General features: G+C 42.7%; 3 protein-coding genes and 1 pseudogene across 3 annotated transcripts; 3 read left to right on the top strand and 1 right to left on the bottom strand.

Annotated features, from left to right (window-relative positions):
- The first annotated feature begins 51 nt into the window (after positions 1 to 51).
- Positions 52 to 651, top strand: LOC147500858 (uncharacterized). Its single transcript, XM_086563695.1, has one exon. It carries the CDS (start codon positions 52 to 54, stop codon positions 649 to 651), a length of 600 nt encoding a protein of 199 aa, XP_086419821.1.
- Positions 652 to 5,902: 5,251 nt separating this feature from the next.
- LOC147500856 (LEAF RUST 10 DISEASE-RESISTANCE LOCUS RECEPTOR-LIKE PROTEIN KINASE-like 2.8) lies at positions 5,903 to 19,388 on the top strand. Its single transcript, XM_086562430.1, has 4 exons — positions 5,903 to 6,285; positions 16,316 to 16,846; positions 18,032 to 18,061; positions 18,154 to 19,388. The coding sequence occupies exons 1-4, from the start codon at positions 6,066 to 6,068 to the stop codon at positions 18,699 to 18,701; spliced, it is 1,329 nt and encodes a 442-aa protein (XP_086418556.1). The 5' UTR covers positions 5,903 to 6,065; the 3' UTR covers positions 18,702 to 19,388.
- On the top strand, positions 18,797 to 19,255 carry LOC147500857 (PR5-like receptor kinase pseudogene; annotated as a pseudogene).
- Positions 19,389 to 20,192: 804 nt separating the features above from the next.
- On the bottom strand, positions 20,193 to 24,312 carry LOC147500855 (uncharacterized). Its single transcript, XM_086563694.1, has 3 exons — positions 24,003 to 24,312; positions 20,900 to 21,395; positions 20,193 to 20,661 (listed from the first exon to the last, which is right to left on the bottom strand). Exons 1-3 carry the CDS (start codon positions 24,310 to 24,312, stop codon positions 20,193 to 20,195), a joined length of 1,275 nt encoding a protein of 424 aa, XP_086419820.1.
- Positions 24,313 to 24,872: the final 560 nt, after the last annotated feature.

Raw genomic sequence — 24,872 nt, 5'->3', positions numbered from 1 at the left:
ATATTCACACCATTAGGTCACCTCAATCACGTGGTTCCATTTTGAGGACATATGTACAAGAATTTTAAGACTATCTTTAAAGGTCATTATTTGGAGAGTTTATGTTGGGGAGCAGCTAAAGCATACAGGACAACTACACATGAGGCATTTATGGATTCAATAGAGCAGGCAGACAAGGATGCCAAAAAATGGTTGGCGAAGGAATCTAGGAAGACATGGGCTAGATCATATTTTGATCTAACACCAAAGACTAATGTTGTCACAAGTAACTGTTGTGAGTCTTTTAATTCTTCGATCCTTAAGATTAGAGACAAGCCATTTATGCAGTTTGTGGACAAGTATACATTGACAATTATGTCACTTATGTATGATAGAAGAGAGATAGGTGATGGACTAAGTGAGGGTGATTTGGTACCTGTTGTACAAGGTGTAATTGAAAAGTTGGAAGCCAAGTATCATAGGTATAAGATTTCAGGAGTTGCACCAAATGAGTTTTTGGCCACCAATACCAAGAATGGGAAGACCTTCCTTGTGCACATTACTAATATGACATGTGAATGCATTGTGTGGCAAATGACAGGGATACCCTGTGTCCATGCAATAGCTGTGATAAGACCAAGAAGACCAAAGAAGGATAGTTGGGCCAAGTGAGTTGTTATGTTATTGTAAATTGTTTTGTTTTATAGTATTTCATATTATCTAAATTGTTTTGTTTTTAGGTATTGTAGTCATTACTACACTGTGGAGTCATTCAGAGCAACTTATGCAGGCAGCAGGCTATATCTATCCAATTGCCAATAAAGAACACTGGGACAAGGTTGTTATTTGAATCTACATTGTTCTATTTATTTGTTATCTAAATGAATATGATTCTAATTTTTTTTTTATAAACAGATTAAACCTAAGAATGTTGTACTACCTCCTCCAAATGAGAGAAGACCAAGGAGGCCAAAGAAACAAAGGATAAGGGGAAATTATGAAGAAAAGGTTAGTGGCAAAAGAAAATGTAGGAATTGTGGTGAAGTAGGACATAATGCAAGAACTTGCAAGAAGGCTGCAAAGGAGACAAGCTCATCACCAAGCAGAAGAGGTAACAGGCCCTAACATGTTTGTCTATTTTCTATTAGGATTTATATTGGTTAGTTAGGAGTTGATAAGAGCCCAAAACTGTAGTTTTAACCCCTTTAACAATATCGCTTTTGACCAATTATGTGATTAATAAGTAAGAGTTAGTACTGTTATCGTGCTCTTATGTATTTCAGGCATTAGAGTCGAATATGTGTAGAAATGCACCCCTTTTGCGAGATAAAGGAGCAAGGGTTGGTTGCTAAGAAGTTCTATGATAAAAGACCAAGATTCAAGGAGAAAAAACGTTTTTAAAGCCCGGTCAAAGCTGAAAAGTCAAAGTCAACGCGGGCAGAAACAACGCACAAAAGTCAGCAGAACTTCCAAAGGTCGTATCTTTGGACTCAGACCTTGGAATTGGACCTACCTTACGTCAAAACAACTGGCTCGGAAAGAGCTTTCCAATGGTCCAAGCCTTGACCCAATCAGATGAGAAAAAGTGGACAGAAAGGCTGTTGAAGTCATTTTCAGCTGAAAACCCCTTTGTGGACTGAAGTAATGAAGTTTTGGGCTCAATTTTTCGGCCCAAAACATGGCTCCTCAGCCCATGCACGAATTTGTGGATCTTGTCTCCTCCATATCAAGAGACAAAAGCTTAACTCTTAAGTTACTTAGTTTTTAATTAGTTTTACTTAGGCTAGATTTAATAGTTAGTTTTAGATCTAGTTAATTAGCATCAAATTAGTGTTTAGAACAAGATTTAGTTTTTAGAATCAATAATTAGTTTGTATTTCAAGTTTTAGTTTCTAATTCAATATTGAATTCGTAGATTTAGTTTGTCTTAAATAGTTATTCATAATCTTACGTCTACATTAGTTGTAATTTCAGTTTTAATTCATGTTGATTCTTAGACTATTTGTTCTATTCGTTTAATCAAGTTTATTTCAAGTTTATTTTAATCAAGTTTAGTTTAATTTAATTATGTCTTCCTATTATTGTTTATTGTCAATGAATCCAATGAAAATAGGAAATAGGCTAAAAACTCCATTAGAGGAGTTTAAAGAAGTCATGTGAGGATGATTGCTTGTTAGAATAGTTGTTATTTAGAATAGAATTTCAAGTTCATTATTATGAGTGTTTAGAGATAAATCTCATAATAATGAACTAGAGTTTAGAGCCACCAGGAGTTTTCTATTTGTTAGTTGGAGTTCTATTGGGATTTTGTCTGTTTTCTATTGGAGTGTTTTCTATTGGAGTTAGAGTTTTATATAAATAAAGTTGTCTGATTTTGTCTGTTTTCTATTGGGATTTTGTCTGTTTTCTGTTTTCAAAGGAGACCAAAACCTACACACATATCCATGTCTTGTCTATTTTAAAACTTGTCTATTTTCTAAGACTAGACTAGACATATAAGCATGGTATGTTTTCAAAACTTGTCTATTTTCCAAGACTAGACTAGACTAGACATATAAGCATGATCTGTTTTCAAAACTTATATGTTTTCCAAGACTAGACTTGACTTTGGGCTATAAAACCAACACATTACTTTCATACCTCTCACACACTTCTCACTTCTCTCGTTTCCACATCTCTCTCACACACATCAATGGGAAAGGGAAAGCAGAAGGTAAAGGAAAGGGACTTGACATTGTTGGACTGGTACCCACCCCACTTAAAAGATCTCATCCTTCCTAGTGTTTACAACAATTTTTCTGCCAGACAAGCTGAAATTTGTAGACAATTCATAAACCTTAATCCAAAGTGTTCACACAAAATGGTGCTGGATCACATGGTTGAGCTGAATTGGGAGGAAAATCATGGATCTAAAAGGAAGGAGGAAGACCTTCATGGTGGTGAACACAAGAACATACCAAAGAAAGTTGTTGTGCAAGCCTTAAAGGCTAAGGGATTTGTGCTCCCAAAATTGAAGTAGTGTTTATGTTTGTGATCAACTATGTCTATGCTAAGTAAGGTCTATTAAGTTTATGTTTGAGTGAAAAATGTTTGAGTGATGAATGTTATTGTAGGGATCTATTATGTATAGGGTATGTTTTAATGTTATTATGCTATGTTTGTATGAAGAACACTTGAGGGAATTGTCCTATTAATTAGGACTGTGTTTCAATGAAATTATGTTTGACTTATTGGCATCTGTTTTAAATTATGATTGCATCAATAAATGTTTCTTAAATCTTGATTAGTCAAACAAAAGGCTCAAAATGGAAGGTAAGAAGAAGAGCATGATCAACACAACCAAGTTGAGCATCAAGAGAAAGAGCACCATGTTCATCAGCAGCAGCAGCAAGAGCAAGAGCACCATGTTCATCAGCAGCAACAACAAGAGCATCAGGAGAATAATGCTAATCAACAAGATGTTGGGCAGCAAGTGCTAAGAGCTAGGAGAGGGGGGAGAGCACCTAGGGGAAGCAGACAGCCAAGGGGAAAAAGAGGATCAAGGGGGTTTCATTACTGGTTTGGTGGAGAGGATGATGATGGTGGTCATGTTCAGACACCAAGTACACAAGGGAATACATCTGCTCCTTGCCTTTATGAGCCTTTAAGTCAAACCCAGTGAGATCACTCACATCACAAGATGTTGGAGTGTTATTTTTTGCTTTTTTTTTTTTTTTTTTTTTCAAGAATCTTATCACAATGCTCTGTTGGAGTGCTATGGTTTTTGTGTTTTTTGTTTGAAGAATCTTATATAGTACAATGCTATGTTTTGATATGTAAAAGCAAACAACTTTATTTATAGGGTATGAATAGAGTACTTGATAGCACTACATCCACACAGATTACACCCACAGTAGACCATACTATATTTAGTACAACTTACACATAACACTCTTCCTCACAACTCTCACACACTCTTGACACAAGTATTAGGAAGATGACAACTAGTGCACAACTCACACTCTTCACAAACTCCAACTTGTTCCTTGCAGAGGTTACAAACTTGGTGGTATACCTCTTTGTCGAAGTATATCTATTTCACAAACTTACAACTAGGACAAGAACACTTAAGATACTTGAATTGCCTAGTACCTTGATTTGTGTGACCTAACACAACTCTCATAAAGCCACACCAAGGTGCATAATCACAGTGAATGCCAAAGTATGAACATGGTGAAGCATAATGGCCCTCTTCATAGCATAATTGACAAACCTACAAAACAGTAAAATAAATTAGTTTTTGGTCCTTCTATTAATATCATTGTTTAGGTTTTAGTCCTTCTAAACTAACCTAATTTTACCTTAGGAGCGGCAACGATTGCAACAACCTCACTTCCACCCATCTTCTCTCCTCTCTTCTATTTCCCCTTTAGGATTGAATGAACAACCTTACTTATAGGATTGAATTCCAACGGCTAGTTTAGAAATTAGAAAATTGGTGTAATTGAATTCCAACGGCTACTTGTCCAGATTTTGACATGTGTCTTATATTTTTTATTAAAAAACCAATAAGTCACGTGTAAGGCACGTCAAGGGTATTATGGGTAATAGCAAAATATGTGAGTTGGGCGGACGTCCATCGTTGGTCAACGTGGTCAACTCACAGTCAACTCACGATTAGGAGGACCAAAACCTAATAATCGATCATTGGCAGACCAAAGCCTAATTACCTTATTATTAGGAGGACCAAAACCTAAAAACCCTTTTAAACTATCCAATGATTGCAACTTCTCAAACAGTCGAGGACAAACTTAGAAGTGATTACTGGCAGGGTCGTCTAACTATAATTAGTAGTAGCTAGGTTATGACAATCAAAATTTGGAACCAAAATTCAATAGAGTTCAATGGTGTAGTAAGGAATGATGGGGATGTCTCGAAAGTCCCTTTATTCGAGGCGAGAAACTTCGTCTACATCGAAGTAGCAAGTACGCAACTTCAAACGACTCGCTTAGGCTAAGTCCAATGGTTTGGTGCGTCATCCCGCCAAACCACAATAGCATAGTGTATACAGTTAGCGGTTTAGCGTTTCCCAATCCAATGGTTTTTTTTTTTTTTGGGACTCTCCAACCGCCATTCCCACAGGCGTGTGGAAAAAAAAATAAAAAAAAAATTTTTTTTTTTAGGACTCTCAACCGCCAGTGCCTATGGCGGGTAGGATTTTTTTTTTTTTTTTAGGACTCTCAACCGCTAGTGCCTATGGCGGGTATTTTTTTTTTTTTTTGGACTCTCCAACCGTCATTCCAACAAAGTGTGGAAAAAAAAAAAAAAAAATTAGGACTCTCAACCGCCAAAGGCCTATGGCGGTAGGATTTTTTTTTTTTTTTTTTTTTTTTTTTTTTGACTCTAACCGCCATTCCCACAGGCGTGTGGGGAAAAAAAATTAAAAAAAGATTTTTTTTTTTTTTTTTGGACTCTCTAGCCGCCATTCTCAAAGGCGTGTGGTTTAGATTTCTTTTACCCGCCACTTTGAGTGGGTGTAGACTGACGCTATCCCGTTAAAATCGACGCTATATATATAAGTAAACTTATACCGATAGCGTTGGCGGGTTAGCGTTTTGACGCACCATTGGATCAAAATGTCCGTGATATTTGGTGTTTTGCCGTACCATTGGACTTAGTCTTACAAAAACATCTAACTTGGTTTCAGTGACCGCGTTGGACCACGAAGCAACGTGAAAAAGTCGGTCACACAAGTTGCATTTTCCTCAACTAGATATACACGCTCATATATATATATATATATTGAAAAAGAAAAGGGAAAATTTGCGTACTGTAGACTACCAATTAACCACACATTAAATTTTTTCGTTGGGTTTTGTTAATTTTGTTTGACTTGTTTCACTACTTGCTTAGAATTGTAGACTCCTAATAAAATAATTGTGACCACACATTATATGGATTTTAATGCAGAAGACTAGATGAATTCGTCTATTATTAAAAATCTTGTCACTGTTGCTTCACTCAGTTGCTCGAGAGTTGTAAACAGATGGTGCTTTGGTGATCCATCAAACGAAGAAGTATAGTACGTGTGTGAGGTTGGAGTTGTCATGTTTCAATTGCTTCAGTTCCTCACTTTCTTCGTAGTTCTCATTGGGCTGAACGGAATTCTCCTAGTGACTTCCGATGATTGTCAGGTCGATTTTAAGGTTGGATACCCATTTCTACCAGGTGACAGGTCTAGTTATGAAGGATATCCAGGATTAGTGCTAAACTGTTTAGACTCCCGTCTGGTCATTAATATCTCCAATCACTTCTATCAAGTGCGATGTAAAGGAGCGTTTTGGTCTTCTCCTAATTACAACTAGGAAGAACGGGAAGGGTTAGGATTTTGGATGTGACCGAGGTCATTTGTGAGTTTAACCGCCTTACGATCTTCTCTCGTTTTTCCTTTTTCTGGGGAGAGAAGAATCAGGTCTGACGTAGTTCCAGTAGGTGGTATTTATAGAGTTTTGAGAGAGGAGATCCTTCTGACACGTGTATTCTTTTGTACAAATGTAGGGTGGAGATCACGGATGAGTGTTGAATCGATCCGTTATGATTGGGGGTAGATGCGGTAGTCCCTATTTCCCGGTGTTGAGATTACCACTAAGATTTTGGCAATCATTACCCCAAAGTGGGACGGTTTCTATCCGGCCGCTCAGATTTGGCGGCGTTCGTGATCGAGATATCTTCGCTCGCACCACCTACCGAGCCGCCGCAGTCGGTCTTGAGGTCGCCTTGATTCATCTATGCTGCGCGCGACACGCAGGTCCGCTAGGGAGCCGTTCTCGTCCGCCTTGGAGGTCGATATCTTCGGGCCGCTTTATGCTCCTCGCGAGTGCGATGCCCTATGAGGATATCGCTCCCCCTACCCCCTCCCAAGAGGGGCTGGTTGGTGGAAAACGCTACGGGCCGGAGAGAAAGAGTCGGACGAAGCGTGGAGGAGCGTGAGTTTAACAAGAGTGGATGAACCGACCGGGTAGAGCCACTTTGAATGTTGTGGCCTCGTGAATTGGCGGAAAAGGTAGTTTTATCTTACGGCACGCGATGTAATCGAAGAAAGTTTGAAGCAGAACGCGGTCGCCGCCGCTATGCGGAATCACGGAAAGCGATGATGCTGCCTTGAAACACGCAGCGGGCTATAGCAGTGGGCCGTGAATGATTACTCCTTGGTAACCGAACGGGCGGTTTATACAAAATCAGATTTGGAATACTGAAAAAAGTTATTTCGTGGTTTTTCTTCCGCAAAAACGCCACTAGTGGTTTTCAGTGAGTGCTCCGCTTTGCTGTTTTCTTTCCCCTTTCCATTTGCTTTCCTCTCGTCCGTCCGCCTCGTTATTTTAAGTAAGTAGGTTATTGTAAGGCTATAGGGTTTAGAACTGAATATTTGATAGAAAAAGGGGTTGTTAGAATGTTCCGATTCGATGATACTCGGCCGGAGGAGGTCCGAGATATCTTTGAGTTGTGGAGAGAATGGAGGATGAAGAATCGCGAAGTGTCGGGCGCGGGGGGTTGAAAGTTAGAAGAAGAAGATAGGATAGGCGGGGTAATGCCCGATCTAGGTCAGGAGATGACGCGGGCCAAGACGCCGTCGAGGGGAGAGGTCGGCATCGCTTTGTGCCCCTAGAAGTGAACCGGGCGTCTTCGCTAACTCTTTCCCCGAAATGGTGGGCAGCAGATGGGATTAATGTCCCCGACCGAGATATAATGAGCCACGATTGAAAGTGAAAATGTTCAGAGTGAGGAGTATAACCCACCGAACGGTGGGGTTATAATCTGCGGAGGGTTACCGAGAGCGCAGATGCATATACCGTTCTCAAACCGGTATGCGACTTTTGGCGCTTTGTTGGAAGTCTCCCCGTACTGCGGGTAACACCGGGCGATTATTTAGGGTGTTCGACTCGGCCCAACGCGAGTGGGGAATATGACATAGGGGTATCCGATATAGTGGAGCACTATGTGATACGCCGATCGGGGAACATGAACTTTAGCTTGCAAACCATGACGACGCTGCTCGGGCAGCTTTATCGATGGAGTAAGCAATGAGGCCCGGACTAAGAGACCGTTGTTGCTAGTTGGCAATTATCGCGGTGAGCGGGTGTATACCGCGAAACTAGGATTTGTAACATATCCCGTGGGTAGGAACACTTTTCGTTGTTATTTTTCGTAACGCTTGATAGCCGCTTCTAATGTGTCTTTGTTTTGCTTTGGCCGCAGAGTTTTCGCGGAAGCGCGAACCGATCGTGGGGAGATAGAAAGATTCGCCGGTTTGACTCGTCTTTGAAAACAGTTTAAGTTGCCCGAGGTTGCTCATTTCTTCGGAGGAAAAGGAGGGGCGCGATCCGAGAAGAGGAAGGTGCAAAAGGAGCTGGCTCTAAGTCGAACGACGCCGGGCGGGTGATGGAGAAGCCGCATAAAGTGATCCGATAACACGAGGAGAGGCAGCTGGTGCGGGAGCGCAAGGCGCCCGTTAGTGGGGGATACCTCGTGAGTCGGAGGATCGGGCAATCGGCCCGAATGGGTTCGATCGAGGCTCCCCGTAGAGTTGGAGCTGGTTTTGACCGCCGCGCTAGGGGCAGGTCGGAGAGGAGGCCACGCGACGCCTCTCCGAAAGCAGAGACCGGACGAAGCAGCGAAAGTAGCTCGACATGCTCGCGGGAGATGGTGCTAGCACGGGGCGGATCTGATGGTGGTGCGGGCCGGGCCACGGTGATCTTGGCCAGATGGGGGCCCGACCGAAAGCAGGTCATGGACTTGGCCACTTTTGAGTGGGGTCCAGCCAAGGCCGACCGACGCCGATCCCACCGGAAGAAGCGGCAAAGCTCCACGAAGGCGCTTAATCGAAAAGCGGTGGCGCCTCGCGGACGATCCGAAGCGACATTTTGTCTATCCGACGAGAACGGGCGCAGCCGCGATCGCGGAAACGGGTTTAATCGGCTAGCGCGTGATCCAAAGAAGATAGCGGGTTGTTTGTTAGAACAAATAGCTCGATGGCAACCGCAGAGAGCTAGATGAGAAGCGGGTTAGTCGACAACTCGATTTTAATGGAAATTCGCAATGCTTGGTATGTCTATAACTTCATCCGAGGTAATTTGCTTGCTTATGCAAATTGTTGTCAGGCTAACCATGTGTATGTTCGCGGTACCTGGTGAGTGGATTCCGGTTGAAAGAGATCGCCTACCCTTTAATCGATAGGGAAATGGTGTCAAGTCGGGCGAGGAGCTGAAAATGTTCAGACGCCGCAGATGGGAGCGAGGAACCGGAGGATTTGAAGAGAGCTCATGAAGCCGCTGAATCGCCAAGATGCCGAAAGATACCGGAAGCGGAAGAGCCGAGGCAAAAGCTAGAAGCGAGTCAAGATAATGTGCGAAAGCAGCCTACCGGGAAATCGAGGTCGAACGACCACGCCAGTGACCGCAAGAAGAAGGTTGCTCAGACGCTTAATCGCCTATGACACCGGACGCAGACTTCGCTGAACCGAGGTCGATTACAATGGCTTGAAGGAGGAACACGGCGTAAGGCCCCGGCCCCTCGTGGAGGAGGTTCTGGCGGGGTGCCGGGGGCGATTGTCTCTTCCGGTGAGCGCCGTGTTCGGGTGGCTCGAAAAGCCGCTGCACCCGATGCAGTGATGAGCTTAGAGTCGATGGCATAGCGATCATTGTGGGACGGAGAGATGCCGAGGTCGATGAAGCCGCTTGAGCGTGGAGGAGAAGTTAATGTGGGTCGAGATGACGAAGTTGTAAAATTTGTTCTTTGCCTTTTAAACCTTATTTTATATGCCGCGGATACAATAGAACCGGTTTCCGGGTAACCCGGGCAGTTCGCCTTTTATGTTTGTGTAATCGTAATCCCCGGAACAAGTGGGTGTCTCCTCGCCGATTCGGGTAGCCGAATGTGACTTTAACTCGGTGGGGCCGGGTTGATTTCCGAGTAATCTCAAAGAACCGGCCAACATCGAAAGTCAGATGATAACGCTTATTACACCGTGATCTTCCTTTGTTTACATGCGATGATAGATAGTTGTTGTGTGTGTGTATGTCCGAAGTCGGTTGCTCACTCATAGTTATGTAGGATGACACGGCTTAGAATGGAACGGGTAGGCCCATTGCGGGTGACGCACCTCCTTACTTATGATTGGTAAAATGGGGAGCCCCGTTGTTGGAGTGCTTTAGATTGGCGGCGACGACGCGAACGTGAGCATCGATCGCCGGAGTCCGCCTCGAGATGCAGTCAATTGCTTCAGATTCGCCGCCAACCGCAGTGTTGTTCCGTCATATGTGACACGGTAGGAGACGAGCCGTTCATGGGACATAATGATAGCGGGCGATGGCGCTTACGCGCCTCAAGGTGATAATGAGGCACTTAGGAAAAGACGCTTCCTAAGGAATATAAACCGCTTCTCACATATCATCAAGAGGTTTACGCCATTGTTTTGCCTAAGCTTTCCTTCCTCATCTTTGTTCCGCTTTCAGACCGCGGCTTTTCCGTCGCCGCTTGTTCATCGTATGTGGCTTCTTCTCTACGCAGTGTTATTCGGGCTTTGAGAAATACCTAGAATAAGCGTTAACTTTGCCGCGGGTAACTTTGTCGCTAGGGTAGTATGGCTAGATGTCGCGGCGTTTGTGAGAGAAACGCCCCTATCAATGGAGGAAATGGAGTTTGAGCCCTCATGTTCATGGCGATCGGGGAAGAGAAAGGTTGCCGATGGAGGACCAAAGCGGTCATGTTTACCGAGGAGAGGATAGTCGCCCCGCCGGGCGGCATTGTATTCAGTCGCCACGCCGAAAGTGGGCTTAATGACGGTCGCCGACCGAAGCGCTTAACGAAGCTGGGGCAAGGTCGCCAGATTATGTGAGAGTTCGCCCCACCATGTAAGGATGTGGGGAGTTTAATTCTACTACCCGGGAAAGACGGGAAGAAGCGGATGGTGAAACGCCGGATCAGAAGCTTTCACCGGCCCCATAAATGACCGCTCGGGCGGGATTGTGCTAGATGGAGATAAAGCGTAAGTCGAGGACGAGGACATGGGGACACCACCGGGACGATGGATATGGCCGCTTGTTTGGTGAGTTCTTGATAGCTTAAGCCAGTTGTACCGACGCCCGTGGAGTCCGGGTGTTCTAACTATGTTCATGCGGTTTCTTCGCGGTGGTATGATAAGTCGAAAGATGCCGCGGCGCCGCTCGAGATTAGTGGTAACCCGCGACGTGGAGCTGGGTTGATGCGAGTCGCCGTGGGGGTGGACAAGAAGAAATCGATGATATGTCCACCAAGTACCGTAACGAATCGGCCGAGAACGCCAGATCGGGTGACGGATATGACGGAGGTGGAAAAGGAATTGTCTCACGCGGATCGCTTATGCTAAGAAATGTCGGAAGGTGGCTAAAAGCGAAGAAGGCGATAATCGAAGCCTCAGACGCTTTATGCCGCCTCGACGAAAAGTATGACGCTACCGAGGAGAACGATTGAAGCAGGAAGAGAAGCCCGATATGCGCAGGATGCCGAGGTCATTTCGCATACCGCTTCGACTAGCGCAGCCCGGAAGACAAGCACGCCATTATCGAGAATTGATAAGGTGATCGCCCCGAATATAGTCTGAAGTTGTGAGGGTATTTTACATTTTCTCTCTTATGAGAGCAAAAACAATAATTTTGGTTTTCGGGCTTGCCCAACAGTTCGACATCTTCATCGGGCGAACCGGTTTCCACGAAAAGTGGCGATTCAAGACTTGGTGAATTTTGTAATGATCATCGATCTGGATTTTCCGGTAATCCCAGCCAGATCGGTGGATCGAAGTCATGATGACGATTGTCATGTAACGTTGTTTTGGATGTGTATGCATGCTACCGTATTTGTGTGTAACTAGCATCTTGATCTTATAAATACGCTGGCCCCTGTTAAGTAGTCAACCCTAGAAATATAGTCGTTGATGTGACAGAACTGGATGGGTTACGTGCCCGAGCGGAGAGCTGCCATACGAGGAGAGCGTTTCGTGTGGTCGATCCTAAAATGTAGGGCCGCTGACGTAACAAGACTTGGAAAGGCTATGTAGCCGCTGAGCTCCGTGAGAGTCGTGGTGTCAAGGAGAGAGCTGCGTGTAGTCGATCCTAGCAATATAGTCCTCGACGAAACAAGAATTGGAGAGGCTATGTAGCAAGTGAGCTCCCAGAGCTGTGTGCTCAGGGAGAAGCCGCTCTCGTAGTCGATCCTAGAAATATAGGTCCTCGACGTAACAAGAATTGGAGAGGCTATGTAGCCGTGAGCTCTCGAGAGTGGTGCTCGCTGGAGAGCTTCTCGTAGTCGATCCTAGAAATATAGGTCCTCGACGAACAAGAATTGGAGAGGCTATGTAGCCTGAGCTCCAGAGAGTCGGTGCTTTCGCTGGAGCGTTCTCGTGTAGTCAATCCTAGAAATATAGGTCCCTCGACGTAACAAGAATTGGAGAGGCTATGTAGCCAGTGAGCTCAGGGAGAGTCGCGGTGCTCAGGAGAGAAGCTCGGTAGTCGATCCTAGAAATATAGGTCCCTCGACGTAACAAGAATTGGAGAGGCTATGTAGCCGGTGAGCTCGAGAGCTCGCAGGCTCAAGGAGAGCGTTTTCGTAGTCGATCCTAGAAATATAGGTCCTCGACGTAACAAGAATTGGAGAGGCTATGTAGCCGCTGAGCTCCGTGAGAGTCGTGTGCTGAGGGAGGCGTTCTCGTGTAGTCGATCCTAGAAATATAGGTCCTCGACGAACAAGAATCGAGAGGCTATGTAGCCGCTGAGCTCCGGAGAGTGCGGTGCTCATGAGGAGCGTTCTCGTAGTAGTCGATCCTAGAAATATAGGTCCTCGACGAACAAGAATTGGAGAGGCTATGTAGCCGGTGAGCTCCGGAGAGAGCGGTGTCATGAGAAGCGTTCGTGTAGTCGATCCTAGAAATATAGGTCCTCGACGTAACAAGAATTGGAGAGGCTATGTAGCCGATGAGCTCCCAGAGTGCTTTGAGGAGAGCGTTCTCGTGTAGTCGATCCTAGAAATATAGGTCCTCGACGAACAAGAATCGAGAGGCTATGTAGCCGAGTCCGGAGAGCTATGTGCTTTCAAGGAGAGGCGTTCTCGTAGTCGATCCTAGAAATATAGGTCCTCGACGTAACAAGAATTGGAGAGGCTATGTAGAAAATGAGCTCCGGAGAGTCGTGTTTCGGGGAGAGCGCTCTCGTAGTCGATCCTAGAAATATAGGTTCTCGACGAACAAGAATTGGAGAGGCTATGTAGCCGCTGAGCTCCAGAGCCGCGGTGTGTTCATGGAGAGCCGTTCTCGTAGTCGATCCTAGAAATATAGGTCCTCGACGTAACAAGAATGTGGAGCGACCTTCTCGCGAAACGCCGTGGGTATCCACGACCGGGGGGGGCCCGGCTGCAAGCACATTGATGGAGCGGCCGCGGCCGACAATTGTGGCGGCTTGATATGAGCCGGACGATCTCAAACTTTAATCGACAAAGGTAACCGACGTTGGTTCGAGGCCGGAGGTCCATACTGGCGATCGAGGACTCGGGAGCGAAGCGCGGTATCGGCATCGAGAGAACTTCGCTTAAGAGCCCCCGCGTTACGCTTTGGCAGATTCGGGTTGGACTTCGCGCGACTAAGTCACGCGTGCCATGTGTAGCCGGAGGGATCCCGTGATGGTGGGAAGCAATTCACGAGCGGTCGATTCCGCTGATTTGACCTCGTTACAAATGGTACCTCAAGTTGATTGCTTCGAAGCTCCATCATGCCTCGAGGTCCTGGGAAACGGAGAACTTGATGTAAAGTAGAAGGTACGGCCTGCATCTGATGAATCCAGCGTCGTCCGAGGATGGCATTGTATGGTGACTTGCTGTCGAGAACGCAGAACCGAGTATTATAGGTAATCTTATCCTCTCGAGACCCCACCGATACTGGTAAGATAATGTCACCAATGGGGTCGGCTCTGGAGCCATTGAACCCGTAAAGGGGGGCGATTGGGTCAACGAGAACGGACTTGGGGAGGTTCATCTCTTGCATGGTGTGATAGAATAAAATGTCACAGAACCGCCGGTGGTCGATCAAGACGCCTTTGATCGTCGGGGCCGCTGATTTTGACATGAACGACCAACGCCATTATTATGGAGGAAGGCGGACTTTACTTAAGTCGGCCCTCGCGGAAAGTGATATCGCTCAATATTTGCGACTGAACCACGCTGGGCGGAGCTGCCCGGAAGTAAAATGATAGACTTCCCGAAGAGCCAACCCGACGCCTTTTTTCGGGGAAGAGGTCACTTTAATCGTCCGAAAGGTAATCACATGAATAGTGCGAGCATTGTCACGATCGGACGAGTCCTGCCTTCTCTCGACGGCGAGATCGATCATGGGAACGCCCTCTACCGTGGAGGACGAGCCTGCATCTTTGGCGGTAACGGTGAGGTGGAGATCGACTACGTACACGACGAGCTATCAACTTATGACGCAGGTCGCCATCAGGAATGCTAGTGTAATGTTTGATATAACCAGCTTCCACCAGGTCTTGGAGATAATGCTTGAGCCCCCAAAGATGCATCGGTTTCATGGCACTTTGCTTTATGAAATGCACAAAAAGGCTTGCCAGTCGTCGATGGGCGCCCGATGTTTGGCCGGAAAAAAATGAGGCGCTTTTTAATCTTATCTAGTATGTGATCGGGGAACGGTCGTGACAAATGAATTCTCTCCGTTATCCGATCGGCACGAGCCGCCGGTGCAGTTTAATTGGCGCTTCTTGCCCCGCGGGGAACGATCCGAGACTTCGGCGACCTCGTGGCTCTCTCGCTAAACCATGGAGTTTTAAGGTTTCCGCAACTTGATGTATTTGTCGACGCGGCGTAGAGCTTTCGGACAGTTGTCTCGGGCGTTCCTTCATCAATCCATCTAGCGAGGAGGTCGCCATGCGCGACTCGGCAAGCATAGAAAAAGCCGATTAATGGCGAAAAGATTCTTTCAAGCCACTTTCCATGCATGCAGCAGCTTCGCCTTGAACCGCCCTAGGAATTCACTTAATAGTTTCGCCTCCTTGAAAGATAATTGAAACAGAGAATCAAGATCCGCCTTCTTCCCACCATTGTGGACGATCGGGCCGGGCTTAACAAATCGAAGTCGCTTTCGAAGGTGTTTATAGAATCGACTCTGCTGAAAAGAACTGCCGTCGAGCGCCATCCTCGGGGTCATTTGGAAATAATGGCAGTTGAAGATAATCAAACTTCGGGTGAGTAGAAGTGCCGGACTTTGAATATAGCGAGCCACATCTTCTGACCAGTGCCGCCGCCGCATACGGGAAAGCGTATCGGATAAAGTCATGTGGAGAGGATTTCTTTCGAGGACCTCTCGAGGTGAACGGAGATGCGCTGATACGCCTTAAGCATCTTGTGCAATAACTGTGTTGAGTCCTTCTTCGCAGAAGTCCGCCAATCTTTGGGATAACTCGTTAAGTCGGGCCGACTAACATCATTGATCTTTGGTTTGGCCCGTTGCCGACTTTTGTTGTTGCCGGTAACTATCCACCGAAAGCACGTAAAGTAGCATTTTCCTCCCCGAGCAAGGAAATGCTCTCATTCGATTACTCCCCATTTGGTGAGCAAGGTTCAACTTGAGCTTCTAAGCTAACCATGCTTCGCGGGTCGGAGAATTAGAGATGGTCGAACCGATCTAAAGTGGCTCTCCGAATCGAAAACCACGACGGGCGCCAATGTAAAGGAGCGTTTTGGTCTTCCTAATTACAACTAGGAAGAACGGAAGGGTTAGGATTTTGATGTGACCGAGGTCATTTGTGTGAGCTTAATCGCCCACGATCTTCTCGTTTTTCCTTTTTCCGGGGAGAGAAGAATCGGTCCGACGTAGTTCCCAAAGAGGGTGGTATTTATAGAGTTTCGAGAGAGGAGATCCTTCCGACACGTGTATTCTTTTTGTACAAATGTAGGTGGAGATCGCGGATGAGTGTTGAATTGGATCACATTATGATTGGGGGTAGATGCGGTAGTCCCTATTTCCGGTGTTGAGATTACCACTAAGATTTTGGCAATCATTACCCCGGGTGGGGCGTGTTTCTATCCAAGCGTTCAGATTTGGGCGAAGTGTTCAGATCTTGAGATATCTTCGTCGCACCACCTACTCGAAACGCTTTCGCGCAGTCGGTCTTGAGGTCGCCTTTGATTCATCTATATTTGCAAGACACGTTGGTTCCGCTTAGGGTATTTGTTTCGTGTCCGTCTTGGAGGTCGATATCTTCAGTTCGCTTATGCTCCTCGCGAGTGCGATGCCCTATGAGGATATCGCTCCCCTACATGCGAGGCATAGATTACATTTTGAAACAGTTAACAATACTGGATTTGGATATATTAAACGGACCGAATTGTCCTCAACCACGAAAAAATGTCTCCTTACAATCCACACCATACTTCTTCTATGATGGCCCCAGTGTTACCATTTTCTACAATTGCACCTACGATACCCAATATGTAGTCCAGTCTCTCCCTTGTCTAGACAAATACAACGACGGTGTCAATCTACGTTCTTATGCTCTCCGTGACATTGACATTCCAACAGGTTTTAACGGGTACAGAACGTGTTTGGAGAGTGTGGTGGTACCGTTTGCTTTCGCATACGATTTCACCTTTTATGCTGAAACCGGGAAACTAAATTACACGAAGGGGATAAACCAAGGGTTTCAGCTCAGCTGGTCTACGCCTAGTGAATGTCAGCACTGCGAGAATTCAGGAGGGCTGTGCCAGTATAATAGTACACGTTTTCTTCGTTGCCACTGCGGATATAAGGATAATATGTATGGAAGAACTCCAAAGTTTGCGAATAGATTCTGTCCACGTATGTTTCTAATCTCTTCTCCACTTACGCTCTTGTTTCAAATTAATACTTATATATAATCCCGATTTTAACAACTTGCGTGTATACATCTTTTAAAGCTGGGTTTGCTATTGCATTATTGTCTATCTACAAGTATTCAAACCGTGCTAAGCACCGATGTTTTTTTTTTCCCTAAGTGACATTAGGAAGTTATTTTTCTAAATTCTTAATAAAAGAGGACTTGTTCTAAATTCAGGGAGAGAAATGGAAAATAATTAAATAATTTAAGTGACATTAGGGGGTTCTTCTAAATTATTAATAAAGGGAGGGGTTGGTTTTTAATTTTTGTAAGGGAGGTGTTTATAAATTGAGCAAATAGGGAGGGAGGGGTTGGTTTTTAATTTTTGTAAGGGAGGTGTTTATAAATTGAGCAAATAGGGAGATTTCAATTTGCCTACTCGATAGTGGAGAGTGAGTTCCAGAAAACCCGGCTATCATATAGTGTAGAGATTACCGAGTGATTTTTGCTCCCAGCGTGATTTGCTCCAAGCGAAACAGGAACCAGCCACGTGTCTACTAAAAAGAGATTGACAGTTATCAAATTCCTTCTTTAGAACAAACTTCCTGATTTGCCCCCACTAAAAATAGAAATAAATTAAAAGAAAAAAAATTAAAAAAATCTCATTGTAAAATATATAGGAGTTCTTCCCATCATTAGCCAAAGATTTTTTTTTTATCTTTTTTAGTTTGAAAGAAGTGTCACTAGTTCAGTACTTCAAGTTTTTTATTCCTTTTTTTTTCCCAACAATTAAGACCAAAAACTAGATTTTGTAACTGGTTAAGTTTTTTCTTTTTTTTTAAGGTTGGGGTAAATCAGAAACATATATTAAGGTGGAAATTTGATAACTATTGACCCTTTTTCAGTGGACACTTGGTTGGTTCCTGTTTCCCTTGGAGCTCTTGGAGCAAATCCCGCTGGGAGCAAAAAATCACTCGAGACCCTGTTCCAATTATTTTGTTCTTTCTTTCTGGAGGGTATTTTTGGAATTTGTTCTAGTAAATATATATTGTACAATTCAAAAAAAAAAAAAAAAAAAAAAAAAAAAAAAAACAAACGACACAATAATTGTACAATTCAATAAAATGAGCTTGTAACAATGGTCATGCCATCTATACGTTAACGACAACCACACGTTTGCATTGCAGGTTTATCTAAAGGACAAAAGGTCTTAATTGGTGAGATTTTTTACATACTACATATCACTTGATCAACTCTTTATAAAAACATTTACAGTTTTTGAATTTAAAAGCTATCTCTTTGTTTATAGGTTTATCTACTGGAGTTGGAGTGATATCACTTCTAATCTTATGGGTACGTTTCATGAAGATTATTTCCTCATTTTGCTCTTGTTGCTCTTGTTGGAGGAAGAAAGTGGAGAGTTCAACAAATGTGGAAGTGTTTTTAGAGAACTATGGATGTCTTGGTCTACAAAGATACAAATATTCAGATATCAAGAAGATGACCAATTCGTTCAAGGATACATTAGGCAAAGGAGGATATGGTTGTGTGTTCAAAGGACAGCTTCGTGATGGTCGTTTAGTGGCCGTTAAGGTATTAAAGGAATCCAAGGGCAAGGGAGAAGATTTTGTCAATGAAGTTGCTACCATTGGTAGGACTAACCATGTCAATGTGGTCAGCCTTCTCGGATTTTGTACTGAGGAAACTAAACGAGCTCTTGTGTATGAGTTCATGCCGAACGGATCACTTGAACGATTTATTTACAAAGACAAGAAATCAAATATCATGCCTTCTTTGGGTTCGGAAAAGCTTTACCAAATAGCACTTGGCATTTGCGAGGTTTGGAGTAATTCGTGATCGTGGTCAGAAAATAACGATTTTACATTTTCGACATAAAACCTCACAATATCCTTCTAGACGAAGACTTCTGCCCAAAAATCTCCGACTTTGGAATGGCCAAACTCTGTCCAACAAGAGATGTCAGTGTCGTGTCCATGGTTGGAGCTCGAGGAACTATAGGTTACATTGCACCTGAAGTCTGCTGCAGAAACTTTGGAGGGGTGTCTCACAAGTCGGATGTTTATAGTTATGGAATGATGGTGTTTGAAATGATTGGGGGAAGAAAGAACATTAATATAAAAGTGGAGAATATGAGTGAGATATATTTTCCGCAGTGGGTATATAATCATCTTAAACCAGATTTCAATAAAGAAAGATCCTGTGAGATGTTTGAGGAGGGAACGACAAAAAAGATGATTGTAGCAGCTCTTTGGTGCATACAACCACATCCAACAAATCGGCCTTCTATAACTAAGGTAGTAGAGATGTTAGAAGGAAACATTGAAGAGTTGGAAATGCCTCCAAATCCTTTTCTTTATCCGCCTTCACAATCTTCTTTTTTATCGTCATAAGAGTTAATCTGCCAACAAATTTGGATTTGTGCTATGACACTGCTCTTTAAATTTAGATAGGGAAGAAGGGTCTCATTGTACAATTTTATAGCACCTGCAAAAGATATATTACAGTTCCTTTTTTCGTCTGTTATCCTCAATGGCAATTGGCAAGATCGATCTTCAATCCAGTGGCAGAGCCAGGAAATTCATCCAGGCAGGGCACCACAGAATGACTATAATAAATACTTCATTAAAAAAAAAAAAAAAAACAATCAACAAGAATGAGCATAGATTGTTTATTTAGTAATAATATAAACACAAAAAATATCAGTTCACATACCTCCAATAACATAATAATTTTCACAATTGCCCTCGGCGAGTTAAAGGATGCCCTGAAGCTGAACGGCTTATCTTTTGGAAGCGTTAAAGGATTGCTTCATCATCAACACAATCAAAAATGTCTTTTTCGATGTATGTAACCAAACAATCATTCAGCCAACCATCTCCCATTCGGTTGCGCAATCGGTTTTTTATGATGTGCATAGTAGAAAATGTTTTCTCCACAGTGGCAGTAGCAACAGGCAAGATTAATGACAATGTCATCAGCAAAACACTAACGGATAGACGACACTTTTCTTTGTCTCTACCATCTTCCTAACAAGATCACTGACTCCATTTAATTATGAAAATCCATGGCTAGAGCGCACATCGATAATATAGTTATCTAGTTGATCATAAAGTATCATAAGAGTTTCAGGGGAAAAATCACTCGGATAAAATTCAGCAAGACGTATCAAACTTTTCTTATCAAATGCAACAAACAAATTACTTAGATTCAAGCATGCTACACAAAGAAGCAGTTCTGTATTCACTTTATCAAACCAACTGTTTAACTCAAGAAGCTGTCAGTCTATACATTTGTAGATTAAACCCACACGATAATAATGAAGGTTTGTCATCTCTTCACAGCATTACGTCGAGATCGCCCTCTTGCTACAAACTTGTCTTCCATGTTAGGGATGGTGATGATATTTTTAGTGCAAAAAGAAGATACCTCGATTATGAGAAGATCCCATTTGTCATCTCTCATAGTTTGCAATTGTTGTTTGGACACTTTAACAAGTGTCATTGCATTGACAATGTCTTGATCACTTCTTTGCAATGCTTTTGACAAATCATTAGTAATCCCAAGAATCTTTTTCATCAAATGTAATAAGAAAATGAAATCAAAAGATTGCAATAATACCAGCAAAGCAGATGATTCTCCTCTTTGTTTTGGATTTAGACCATCTTCCACCACACTCTCAAGAACTTCAATAATTGAAGGAAAAAGGACAAGAAAGCGGACAAGAGTTGCATAATGTGACCACCCACGTGTGTCTCCATGACGTTTCATCAAACTAATCTCTTGATTGAGACCCTGTCTAGTAGGATGTTTCAAACTTTTGTATTATGGCTATCCATAAGAATTTCTCAACGTTTGCACGAGGCTACACAAGTATTCACGGCACTAGCTAGAAACCAAGTTAAAAAACAAAGCAACATGGGTAATGTTTTTAGCAACAACAACTAATGCCAGCTAAAGTTGATGGGCGAAACAATGAACATAAAAAGCATATCCATTTTCCTTCATGATGAGGGCTTTAAAACCGTTGAACTGACCTTGCATATATATTACTAGCTCTGTCGTAACCTTGACCACACAATCTTGATATACATAATCCTTGTTTGCTGAAAAGTGAATCAAGAGCTACTTTGAGTGATAAGGCACTAGTTTCTTCAACGTGCACAATGCCAAGAAAACGTTCAACCAAACATCCATCTTTCTTTACAAAGCGCAAAACAACAGTCATTTGTTCCTTAATTGATATGTCTTGAGATTCATCAACCAAAACTGAGAAAAAAAAATCTCCAAGCTCTTTAAGGATGGCGTTTGTAGTTTCTACTGCAGCTGAATTGACAATATCTCTCTGAATATCAGGCGAAGTCAAACAGATATTCCCAAGAGAATTTCTTATTGCATCCTTAATGACATCATTGTGATTCTCTGCAAATTTCAACATCCCTAGAAAGTTCCCTGGATTACTTGAGGTACGAGATTCATCATGACCTCTGAAGGCTAATCCTTGTTGTAAAAGAAATCGAGAACAATCAACCACTGTTTGCAAATGAATTATGTATGCACTTCAAACCTTGTTTGACTATCTAGATAAAAGAGTTCGAACTTGTTGCTTAGTAAAGCTTGCCCTTGCCTATATGTATGATTGTGAGCACTATTAGGCCCCCCAACATGACCCTGTAATGCGACCTTTCTGTTTTTCCAATTTTTAAATCCCTTAACTACAAAGGAATCTCCACCTCCTTGCTCCTCGTGGTCCGGTCGAAAAAGATAAGAGCATCTTTAGGAGAGACACTTTCCTAACGTCAAACACCAAATTTCTAACAATTTGGTGTTTTTTCATCTTCAAGAGAGTCACATGTTAATGAAAACACCAAAAAAACACCAAACCAAACACCAAATCGGCCAAAATTTGGTTCCATCTTTGGTGCTGTATCAAATCTCTCACGCGGTTTTGGCAAAACCGCGTGGTTTTTCTAACACCGTATGGGCTTGGGCTGCTAATTGGGTTTCTATGGGGCGGTTTTGACAACACCGCATGGTTTTTCCAAAACCGCGTGCTCTCGATGAAGAAACGGGCAAAAAACGGCTATATCTTTCTAACATTATAAATTGAAACACTCACACAATAGTTTTACACTCAATTCTTTTCTCTACTCTCTACTCTCTACTCTTAAAACAACAATAGCTAGTGAAGAACCAAAAGCAAAATCTAGAGGGGCTTCATGGATACGAGAAGAAGATGTTGCTCTCACCAATAGTTGGCTATAAGATAGTCAAGATGGTATAGTAGGAAATGAGCAAAAGTTAAACGATTTTTGGAGTAGGATTCTAAATGCATTTCATGCAAATTTAGGAAGAATGACCGAACGCAACTTGACGGCCATGAAACACCGTTGGATTCTCATTCAAGCTAATATCAACAAGTTTCATGCTATTCTTTCTAAGATTCAAGCATCTCCTCCAAGTGGCTATAATGACAATATGATTGTAAGTATTTACTTTTTATTTGTTGTTTTGATTCACAAATACATTTTTCAATTCTAATTTAGTTTTTTCTTAATTAGTAGGTTGAGGAAGCAATAAGTGCATATGGGATGCATAATGGGGTTTGGAAGTGGATTCAATGCTATAATATGGTGAAAGACTCACCCAAATGGAAGAGACTACAGTTGAGAAATGATTTACGACCCACCAAAAAGTAGAAGTCAAATAGTGGGGAAGGAGGTTCATCAGTTCCAATATCAACTGGGACAACTCAACCAATGGATTATGATCCACACCAAGTTGATAGGTTTGAGGATAGGCATGTTGGAAAGAAAGAAGAAAAGAGAAGAAGGCAAAAAGAGAAAGAAGAAGGTGATTCAAAAGTGGAGGAATTCGCTAAGAAACTTGATGATTTTCTGGTGGAACTTTCTAAAACCACCAAAGAAGGCTATGAATTGGAAGTTCAAAGACAATTGAAGAAAGATGAGATGGAATTCGAAAAACTTCAATTGAAGAAAAGTGCAATGGATTGGAAGCTCCAAATCCAAAAAGAAAAACTTTAATTGAAGAAAGATGTGCTCAGAGTTCGAGAAGATGAAAATGATACGAAAATACTATGAATGAAATTAGAAGGATTACCTGAAGATGAGCACGAAATTTGGCAACTCAAAAGGGCATAAATTTTACAAAAAATGAAGAATCGACTTGGCAATATCACTGGTAGTAATCAAAGTAGTGCATAGTCTAAATTTGAGTTTGTATGTCTTTTAATTTGAGTCTTTTAATTTATGACGTACTTTAATTTGAGTTTGTATTTTGATTTTAATTAGAATGTACTTTAATTGAATATTTTCTTTTAATTTGATACTTTTTATCATTCTAAAAAAAATTCGGCAAAGTCTACTTTGTATTTTCAAAATTCTCATATACACAAATCCTTTCATAAAACCACAAATACATAGAAATAAACGTGGAACACAAATACATAGAAATTGAAACGATAAATAAACACAAAGTCCAAATGAAGTGCAAATAGAAATAGAAATCAAGTCTGACCACACCGCCCACGCCTACTCCACAAATGTTCGACCAAGTCATTCTTCAATCTATCATGAACAACTTTTGAACGAACCCTCTCGACGCCAGATGCCCAACGAGATAGAACAAAGTGGCGTTGATTTTCAGATGCACCTTCTCTACATGGCACTTCATACTCAGGAATATACTGCGGGATATCTGTTTCGCATTCATCTTCCACAATCATATTGTGTAAAATGATGCAAACTCTCATAACAGTAGCCATAGTCTCCAAATTAATACCATAACCTACATGGATTGGCTAAAATAGCCCAACGCGACTTCAATATACCAAACGCCCGCTCTATGTTTTTTCTAGCAGCTTCTTGCTTCTTTGCAAAATATTTGTCTTGTGCAGCAGTCGGTTTAGCAATCGTTTGAATCAAGGTGGCATAATTAGGATAAATACCATCAGCCAAGTAATAGCCCATATCATAATGATGGCCATTCACAGTGAAGTAACAAGGAATAACTTCGTTCATCATTGACTATATCATCAAATATTGGTGAGCGGTCAAGCACATTAAGATCATTGTGAGAACCCGCCATTCCAAAAAAAAACATGCCAAATCCACGTGTCACGAGAAGCAACTTCCTCCAAAATCACTGTTGGTTTATTCACATGGCCAGTGTGAGACCCTTGCCATGCGGATGGGCAATTCTTCCATTGCCAGTGCATGCAATCAATGCTTTTTAGCATTCCAGGCCATCCACGTTCCTCAGACTTTTCAAGCAAACGTTGAATATCTGCAGCATTTGGTTTGCGCAAGTATTCACCTCCAAAAATTCTAATAATTCCATCACAGAAATAGCGCATGCATTCATGAACAGTTGGCTCAGCAGCATGTAATATGTCATCTACTAGATCAGCTGAAGACCTATAAGCAAGCATTCGTATAGCAGCAATTACTTTGATTTTTGGGTTAATCCCAAACTTACCCGTACTATTAACTTTTTGTTGAAAATAAGGTACATTATGGTTAAGATGATTGAAAATACAAGTAAATAATAACTGACCCATATGAAATCGGCATCGAAAGTCCTGGTCACGAAATTAAATATAGGATTTGCGTCGAAGTAGTTAGCATTTACACGAGCCAATGTTGCCTCGTACTGACAATTCTTGTATTTTCTTCCTTTCTTCGAACCACCATGTGGTTTATAAGAAGACTCCGCTTCTTGCTGACGCAATAAACTCAAACGATATCGAACCAAAGGTATGTAGAGCAATAGCCACTAATAAACTCAAACGATATCGAACCAAAGGTATGAACATGAAAAATGAAGAGAACCTCGCAGGATCAAGAGGGTTAAATGGTTATAGCACGCGGTTTCTGAAAAACCGCTTAGTTTTTGAAAAACTGCGTGGGCTTGGGCCTATCAGATAGGCTTCAGTGGCGCGGTTTTGCGAAAACCGCGTAGGCCAAATGGCGTGGTTTATCCAAAACTGCG

This window comes from Coptis chinensis, chromosome 5, assembly GCF_015680905.1.
Source record: "Coptis chinensis isolate HL-2020 chromosome 5, ASM1568090v1, whole genome shotgun sequence".
In the NCBI taxonomy this organism is placed as follows: domain Eukaryota; kingdom Viridiplantae; phylum Streptophyta; class Magnoliopsida; order Ranunculales; family Ranunculaceae; genus Coptis; species Coptis chinensis.
Note: the sequence above shows the minus strand (reverse complement) of the source record. Positions and strands in the feature narration are given on the sequence as shown.

Coding starts and splice junctions, on each gene's coding strand:
- LOC147500856 (XM_086562430.1), top strand. CDS start 6,066: ATGTTTCAATTGCTTCAGTTCCTCACTTTCTTCGTAGTTCTCATTGGG. Junction 16,847..18,031: donor TGCGAATAGATTCTGTCCAC/GTATGTTTCTAA, acceptor TTTGCATTGCAG/GTTTATCTAAAGGACAAAAG. Junction 18,062..18,153: donor AGGACAAAAGGTCTTAATTG/GTGAGATTTTTT, acceptor CTTTGTTTATAG/GTTTATCTACTGGAGTTGGA.
- LOC147500855 (XM_086563694.1), bottom strand. CDS start 24,312: ATGCTTGCTTATAGGTCTTCAGCTGATCTAGTAGATGACATATTACAT. Junction 21,396..24,002: donor TTTGGAGGAAGTTGCTTCTC/GTGACACGTGGA, acceptor ATTTGCAAACAG/TGGTTGATTGTTCTCGATTT. Junction 20,662..20,899: donor GCTAGTAATATATATGCAAG/GTCAGTTCAACG, acceptor ACATCCTACTAG/ACAGGGTCTCAATCAAGAGA.
- LOC147500858 (XM_086563695.1), top strand. CDS start 52: ATGTACAAGAATTTTAAGACTATCTTTAAAGGTCATTATTTGGAGAGT.